An 8,586-nucleotide genomic window follows, 5' to 3' on the forward strand; every position below is an offset into this window, starting at 1 on the left:
AGCACACCGTTGGTCATCCAAGCAGGTCATCCAGGCTGCTGTGATTAATGTTACTTTAGACACAAAAAAAAAAACCTGTAGATCAGGAACTAAAAATACACCTGCGTGCATGTCCGTGACGTAGGTCTGTGATGATGTGCGATGCACTCACTGGGGAATGCCTTCCATTTAAAAAATATGGGAGATTCACTTCACACGGAGGCATCAGTTATCCAGTTCTCATTATTGATCTGCAGAGTTTGCACCACTCTTTGTCTCACTCCAGAGCTTTAAAATCAAACAGAAAACATTTGAGTTGGTGGTTCAGTGGGATATGAAGTCACTATACTCACAATTAGAGATCATAAAGTATCAAAATGAATTTCACACGACACCAAATCCTAATATAAAACTAGACGTTCGATCTCAACCAGGAGAAAGAAGAAGAAGAAACAAAAATCTCCTAAATCAACAAATCCAGTGCCCCAATTCAAACATCCATTCATTATCTATAAAGCTCTGCAACATTTTACACCAAAGTGACACAAATTTTGACTTCTTTTGACCCTTTTAGGCCCCGGTTACACCCAAACTTTATGTTTTTCTAAAAAAACATGGCATTCCTTTTTACTCATCGGAGCATTGTTGAAGTTAGGTTTGTTATAACAAGCCTGATAGGTAAGTTGAGGGTGAGGAGGAAGAGATGAGCGGGTGGGAGTGTGGAGTGATGAAGCTGAGCGCAGAGACAGATGGGGCTGGTGGACAATTAAGCAAACACAGAACTCATTTTTCAGTGACTACTTCCAGACAGCTTGGCAAACACGCTGGGATTTAAGTGATTGATGTATTAATTAATTAAAGTTATATCCCTCTTTTTAAGTATATTTCTTGTGTATTTATGCTCGGTACAGATTAGTATGATCCTCAATCTGCATTTATTCTCCCAGAGAAGCAGCAGAGAGGGAGGGGGTTCCCTCAAATCTTATTCTCTCCATCTTATGCCTTTTAGCGTCATCTATCCCGTCATCATTAGATTAAGAAGATTACTTAGATACACACACAACAGACAACCTCCCGGTTGCTCCCTGACTCCTCAGGGTGCTGTGGAGGAGGTGCTCTTTTCTTCGTCTCTCGCCAGAGCTTGACTGGCTATTGAGCATCAGGGACCGGCTCTGCCACTTCATATGATTCTCCTGCTGTTGCTCTTCATCGACACACAGTAACAGAGACCAAGAGAAAAAGTTGAAAGGTTGAGAGATCCAGCTCAGTTTCAAAGGTAAAGTCACAATCAAGATGTTATGTCTGCTTTTTTGCATGTTTTAGCCCGTTAACTACAACCTATGTGTGATTTATGTTGCAGCTAATTGTTTTAGAAATCGTCTTGCTCTCTTTTTCCAGACAGCCTCTGTTTTCTGTTCATTTCTGTCACATTTCATTATGGCTACAAGGTGCAATCTTTTCAAATCAGTCTCCATTTACAACATAAAATTGCAACAATAATGACAAAAATGATTGCTGATTTTATTTTCGCTGTGATGGATTATTACCTGTATAATCTGGAGCAAGCTTCAAGATGCTGCTAAAAGATGCTTGTAACATACATAAATGAATGGAAACCAATAGCTGCCTGAGATTTAAAAATCCCCAAAGAATGTCAGCAGTAATATAAAATCTACATAATTTGTAGCTCAAAAAAATAAAACTTTCAAAAACACAGGTTTGGTCCTTTAATGGCTCATTCTTCTCTCCACAGCTGCCTGTTGAGTCTTTCACACTTCGTTTGCCAGCACATAGTGGAGGTTGGCATGCCCTGGACCAGACCCCAGGTGGAGCTTCATGTTGGTGGAGCAGAGGCCATGGACCAGTACAATATAGACGACCACCACTATGAGGGCTCCCTGTTCCCCACCTCTACCCTCATCCCTGTCACTGTCATCTGCATCCTCATCTTCATTGTCGGGGTGACAGGCAACACCATGACCATCCTCATCATCCAGCACTTCAAGGACATGAAGACCACGACCAACCTCTACCTGTCCAGCATGGCAGTGTCTGACCTCATCATCTTCCTCTGCCTGCCCTTTGACCTCTACCGCCTGTGGAAGTACGTGCCCTGGCTGTTCGGGGAGGCAGTGTGCCGCTTCTATCACTACATTTTCGAGGGTTGCACCTCAGCCACCATCCTTCACATCACGGCTCTGAGCATTGAGCGCTACCTGGCCATCAGCTTCCCCCTCAGGAGTAAGGTTCTGGTGACCAAACGCAGGGTCCAGTACATCATCTTCGCTCTGTGGGGTTTTGCCCTGGTGTCCGCGGCACCCACGCTCTTCCTAGTCGGGGTGGAGTACGACAACGACACGCACCCGGACTACAACACGGGCCAGTGTAAGCATACCAGCTACGCCATCAGCTCTGGACAGCTGCACATCATGCTCTGGGTGTCCACCACCTATTTTTTCTGTCCAATGCTCTGCCTCATCTTCCTCTACGGCTCCATTGGGTGCAAGCTGTGGAAAAGCAAGAATGACCTGCAAGGCCCCTGCGCCTTGGCAAGAGAAAGGTCACACAGACAAACAGTCAAGATCCTGGGTGAGTTGAAAATGGATTAAAAACACAACTTAAATACTACCACTGAACGGCAGACCTTCATATACCGTGCTTTGCCCCTTTTAGTTAAGATTGTCAAACTGTTAAATTAACAGACAGCTGTTACAGCACTGTGACTCAGAGTTTCACATTTTCAATTTGCAATTAAACTTCATCCCTAATTATTCACGAAAGCTCAGAGACATTTCACATCACCCAGAAGGATTTCCTCTGATTCTACCTTTCTCCGCTTTTTGTTGCCCCTGACTTATAACAGACAATTCAGATTCAGGAATGACAGCAAAAAAACAAAGACAGAACTCTCTCTATTGGTTAAAGGCTTAAACCAGAAATCCATCAGACTTTTGTCCGTCTGCCTTTCATTGTTGCTGCAAGCAAAAAGGCAGACTGACAGATCTGAACGTGGGATTTCTGGTTTCCTGTATTAGCTGAGTTGTGTGTACTTGCGAATGCAAAATTTACTATTGTTTTCACATATTTCAAGACGTGATTTGTAGTAGTTTCACCTATTCTGTGGATCATAAAAAACCCAGCTGTCTGTACGTTCTATCACAGGCCATTGTGTTGCTTTTTGTCCCGCAAGTTTAAAGAGGAGAAAGCTGCTTCCATATGTGTTGTTGTTGATATCAGCTGGGGAAATGATTCTGTTTTGTCTGAGGCTAATCATGTCCTACCACTGCACATACTGATTGGCTTAATTTGCAGCCCTGGCATATTGTGCAGGAAACCCTGTCTTACAGTAAAAGACAGCAGCCAGGACAATCTGTATTAACCAAATATTTAATCATGATGCTTCCATTAAGATATTAACGCTGTTCATTATCTGAGCACACACTGCACAGAACTCATGTTGTCAGACCTGCTGCCGTTTGTATCCACATTTGTTGAATCCCAAATTGGATTGTCATCAGACGTCTCTATAAATCACCTTAATGGAAATTTACATGCTCTCACAGTCCCCGGCATCTTTTTAATCTGCCGGTGTCACTGAGTCACTGATAGCTGCACCAGTAGGGCAAGACATGATCGATCGTGGACAAAACTGCGTCACCTTCTCACCGTGAATCCACAATGTAGCTCCTCCATTTACAATTAACTGTTTACTGATATACCTCTCTTTTAATTACTGAATTGAAATCTTTTATCCTTGCAGAGATGGCTGTCCCCATCACACAGATTTATGATAATTTTATCCGCAGGGGCTTTTTGATCAATACCAGTGACTCACCCAGCCACTAAGATTTCTGGCTTTCAAAAGCTAAATTAAGCTTTGCTCTTTTCTGAAATCGTGATATGTTTTCCTATCAGCGGACATTTTTGCTGGATATATGCTCTAATTAGTTCGCTCACTTGCCTGTATTATGAAAGTGTGACTTCACTGTTGAAGCCAATTACAGGTCACCATCACTTAAGGGAACAAGAGAGGTTGTGCACCTGAGTGAGAGTGTTTGTGCGTGGGCTTAGAGTGATGTTCTTTTGATGTTGCTGTAATTGCTGCTGGTCATTAATATATGTCAAGGGTGATCATAGATCATTGGTTAGTTAAAGACCCTGGAAACCTATTTTCTTAATCAGCCTCTTACTATAAATGATAAAGCCCCAACAAAAACACACTATTATCTGCTAAAGTCAGAACAATACTGGTTATTTCACATAAGACATTTCTTCTCACTGCTTTGACATGGACAGGGTATTTTTGCACACCTACCAGAATTTAACAAGAACTACAATCAGTATCTGATGGCATTTGTTGGGTAAGAAGATATCCCAAGATGGGTTGTAAGAAATGTAAATGAAATCTGTTTAAACAGCTCCCAAACAGTCCTAATGAGGTAGATATATTTTTTTAAATTTTTGATTGGAATTGTTGCGTACATAGTCACAAATACTAAAAGAGTCTGTTTACCAAACCTGTTAACCTACTTTTAGTGGCATCTAACTAAAAGATTAACCTCCAGTGTCTTAGTGTTGAGGCAGAAATCTCAAATCTCATTTTTGTAAATGAGGTAAACCAGCCCTATATTACTCAACATGAAAAGAGTAGTATCAATCTTCTCATCTAACTCAAGAAGAAAACAAACAAGCGTGTTTCCAAAATGTGGAACTATTCCTTTAATGCCCCTTTGAATGAAACTAATTTCCTCCCCTAACTTTATTTCTCCCTCAGTGGTGGTGGTGCTGGCCTTCATCATATGCTGGTTGCCCTACCACATTGGCAGGAACCTCTTCGCTCAGGTGGATGACTACGACACAGCCATACTGAGCCAGAACTTCAACATGGCCTCCATGGTTCTCTGCTACCTCAGCGCCTCCATCAATCCCGTCGTCTACAACCTGATGTCTCGGAAGTACAGGGCGGCAGCCAAACGCCTCTTCCTGCTGCACCAGCGGCCCAGACAGGCCCACCGCAGCCAGAGACAGCTCTCTGTAATTGACCACATCTCCACCATAAATGAAACCCTTACTGGGGTGTGAGGGGCATCAACACAGCACTCTAAGCGTTGTTGTTTTTTTTATGGGCTTCACCACCAAAGGGGGAGAGTTTGCAGGCTTCTTTAATGTTCAGGAGTTGCAGATGAAGAGGAAACAGAAACGCTGTTGAAGTGGTCTTTATCTTTGAGGGAGGGGGGGGGCAAACCAGGGCTAAAAGCTCCACTGCACTTCAATGCAAAGTCAGTTTTATTACTACTCAGTGACATTTTGTTCACAGAGACTGGATGATGATTTTTAACCATCTCACATTCTGTTTTGTTTTGTTTTTTTGTCATGAAGATATTAGTGGATTCTGAGCAAAAATGTTCTTTCCAAGAAAACAGATTTTATGTTATTTACATTTTCCTGTTTCAGTGTTACATACCTCGTGCAAAAAAGTACTTACCTCTTCATTGTGTGCTGCTTCATGTTTTTCTTGCTTGTCGTCAGTTCTTATTGAACACATAAACCATTTCAACTCACAAATATCATCAATCCGCAGCACTGACTAGTAGGTCATCCCTCTTTGTTAACGGCCAACACTTGAAACTGTTCATTTATGTTTTATTATAGTCTCAGCTACATTTCTGTCACAAGATTGAATTTATTCAGTGTGTGGTGAACAATTGTTATCATACTGTTTGTTTGCTGTTCTCGTAAGTCATGAAAAAAAAACAAGTAAACCTATTAGTTGTGGGCCATTAGTTGTGCAGATTTGAAATCGGGTATTCTAGCATGTGTGTGTGTGTGTGTGTGTGTGTGTGTGTGTGTGATGTTAGCAGGGGCTGTGTGCCATCTTCACAGTGAATAGATGGAACATAAACTTGATAAAAGCAGATCAGTATGAAAATGGGCCAATTGTTGTCTGTGTGTTTGATACAGAAGCCACCTGAGCCCTGAGGTTTCGGGGCTGCGTACGTGCCGACCATCACATGTAATCTGACACGGCTATTATATTACCTGGGCTCTGAGTTGGATTTACGCTGGCAGCCAACGTCCCTGCATCACCATATTCAAAGTAATGGCTGCTCTAAGTGCATTTCAAAGAGGAAAAAAAGGATATTAGGTTGTCAGCAGAGGCAGAGCTTATTGCTGTTATTGCTTCCACTCGCATAATCTTGAAACCGCTGTACAATTCCTCTTTGATGATGCATTTTGGATCAGTAATCGTACACTTTTCCGCCTCATGCACTCATGCGAGAAAAAGTAACGTCAAAGTTATGTATTTTTAACCTGAAGAATGTCTAATCCTAAAATAAACCCAAGACTTTTTCAGGGTCTGTCAGCCATACATCTTGTTCTTTTAAAAGGAACTGTCGTGATCTTACCCATGAATCACCGGGGCCTTGGTTTGCACAGATACAAAGAGACAAAGTCGCTCTGGGCTGACTCATCCTCATGACACTTTTTTCACCGAGCCATTCATCTCTGCCAGATGAGCTGAAGCAGCGAGTAAAAGCTTATCTCTCACAGACCATCCTGCCATCACCCGGGGAAAGATCAATAAGCAGCACGGCTCCTCTGTTGGTTATTTTCTTTACAATGAAGAGAGTGGCCGCGAGCAGCTCGTCCAGAGCTGTCAACACCTCCCTCAGGCCATCTTCACACCACCTCAAATCACTCAGCATTAGTTTGCTTGTTTTGACTCTGTTTTTCAGTTCATGACTTCTACTATTAGCGTCGTCCTCATGTACTGCACACAGCTCTTTTGGTTCTGCAGTATATTGGCATTTGAATTATAAAAAGAATTTGAAATATAACACCATTAAAATTTGATGATATAGCCCTGATATTATATCACAAGTGACACATACCTATTGTGAAAATCAAACAGTTATCACAATGATATTATAGATGAAACACTGTTATTTTACCACATAATCGGTGTTAAACTCATTTGCCATATTAAGTGATGGAGATGATTCTATTTTTATGGTCTAAACACACAAAACATATTTAAACTGATTTTGAAAGAAATGACAAGTGTTTGTTTGGCTGGTTCTGACTCGTTTTAACATTTGGAAACTGTTAATGATTGTTTCTGTATTATTAAAGAAGTTCTCTGGATAAAAGTGGCTCCTTTTATTACTCAACCACAAACAAGACAGGATATTATAGAGTGCACTGTGTTGGTGGTTGCACACATATCAACTATGTCTAACATCCCATTACATTCATCTCCTAATGAGACTTGTTGATGTTTTCTGACACAGCTGCACTGGTTCACATCATTTCAGTGTAATGATCCTTTCCACCAGAGGGGGGAGCCAAAGTACGGTCCTGTCAGGAGAGACAAACTATGTAACAAATAGCTTCTGGGAACCATAAGATGATAGTAGTATATTTGTTCAGACAAATTATTGAAAGTTTCCTTTGATTTAGATTGATCAAATTTTGGCTTTCAAACAACATTAACCCTGCTCTTTTTTGTTTGAAGCTTCTTGTTTTGCTTCTCTCTGGAAGAAATCTTTATCAGCTTCTCTTTACAGCCCATTTCCACAGATTATCAGCAACACTTATTCACTTCCCGTTTGGCTCCTTGTGCTCGCTGGTCCGTGCAGGAGGCCACAGGAAGCTGATAAAAATGGAGGTCATGTAGGAGAGTTGGAGGATCTTGGGGGGTCTGATAAACAACTTTCGCTAGAAAGTCTGCAGGGATTCACATTCTTTCCTTCTTGTTTCTGTTTTAGCCAGGCAGGCAGCTCTCCTCATAGCCTGTGGTGCCATCTCTCCTCTTCCCCGAAACCCAAAGATTTTCCCACCCTGAGCTGACTTTGAGGTCAATCATCTGTAACACTACTAATCTTAGCTGTGAGAGCTGCTATAATGAAAAGGCCAGGGAATATGGTAACCACCTATTTAGAGGTGCGAGGTAATTTCTCATGCGCCAACATGAAAGCCTGAAACGGTTTGTCTTTTTCACCCACTGGCAATCATATCTCGCGGCTGCAACGGGCCGGACGCGTGCCAGTGTCACATCGCTTTCAGTCTTTTGTTGTCACAGCTGGGTGACCGTAAGACAACAAACACAAATGTGTCTTTGCCTTTTTACAAACCACCAGGCACTCCCACAGTGCTTTCAAATGCCTCTAATGGCAGTAATAATGATAATAAACTTCATTTATAAAGCACTAATCACCTCATCTTCCAAAGCTTTTTGTAAATTTCCTTTGTTTAATGAACCATGTTGCACACGGAAGACTTAATGCTCCGTTTCTTTCTCTAAATTAGAGTTCCCTGCAATTTGGAGGCTTATTTATATCTACTCGTTATCTGTGAAGTGTTTGTCCATGAACAGCGTTTGACATGAGAGAAAAATGTAAACTCTCCAGATAAACCTGTGAAACTAGATCACAACTCGCTTTTGGCTATTTGACAAGTAAACAAAAAAGATGCAGGTGATGAAAGATCAATCATTTAGGTTTTGATGATGACGGTCAGAATAAATGTTTCATGTGAACAGAAAGCTATTTTTCTCCACCATACTGTGGCCTTAAGATAATTTAAGGAATATTGTTGGTCAACATG

General features: G+C 41.6%; 1 protein-coding gene across 1 annotated transcript; it reads left to right on the forward strand.

Annotated features, from left to right (window-relative positions):
- The first annotated feature begins 1,784 nt into the window (after nt 1-1,784).
- On the forward strand, nt 1,785-5,178 carry mlnr (motilin receptor). Its single transcript, XM_042414832.1, has 2 exons — nt 1,785-2,568; nt 4,754-5,178. Exons 1-2 carry the CDS (start codon nt 1,785-1,787, stop codon nt 5,059-5,061), a joined length of 1,092 nt encoding a protein of 363 aa, XP_042270766.1. The 3' UTR covers nt 5,062-5,178.
- The last annotated feature ends 3,408 nt before the right edge of the window (nt 5,179-8,586 follow it).

The sequence above is a fragment of the Thunnus maccoyii genome, chromosome 6 (genome assembly GCF_910596095.1).
Source record: "Thunnus maccoyii chromosome 6, fThuMac1.1, whole genome shotgun sequence".
Taxonomy (NCBI): Eukaryota; Metazoa; Chordata; class Actinopteri; order Scombriformes; family Scombridae; genus Thunnus; species Thunnus maccoyii.

Excerpts from the sequence above, each read along its gene's own strand:
- mlnr (XM_042414832.1), top strand. The coding sequence starts at position 1,785 with ATGCCCTGGACCAGACCCCAGGTGGAGCTTCATGTTGGTGGAGCAGAG. Across the intron at positions 2,569-4,753 it reads ACAAACAGTCAAGATCCTGG|TGGTGGTGGTGCTGGCCTTC; the intron begins GTGAGTTGAAAA and ends TTTCTCCCTCAG.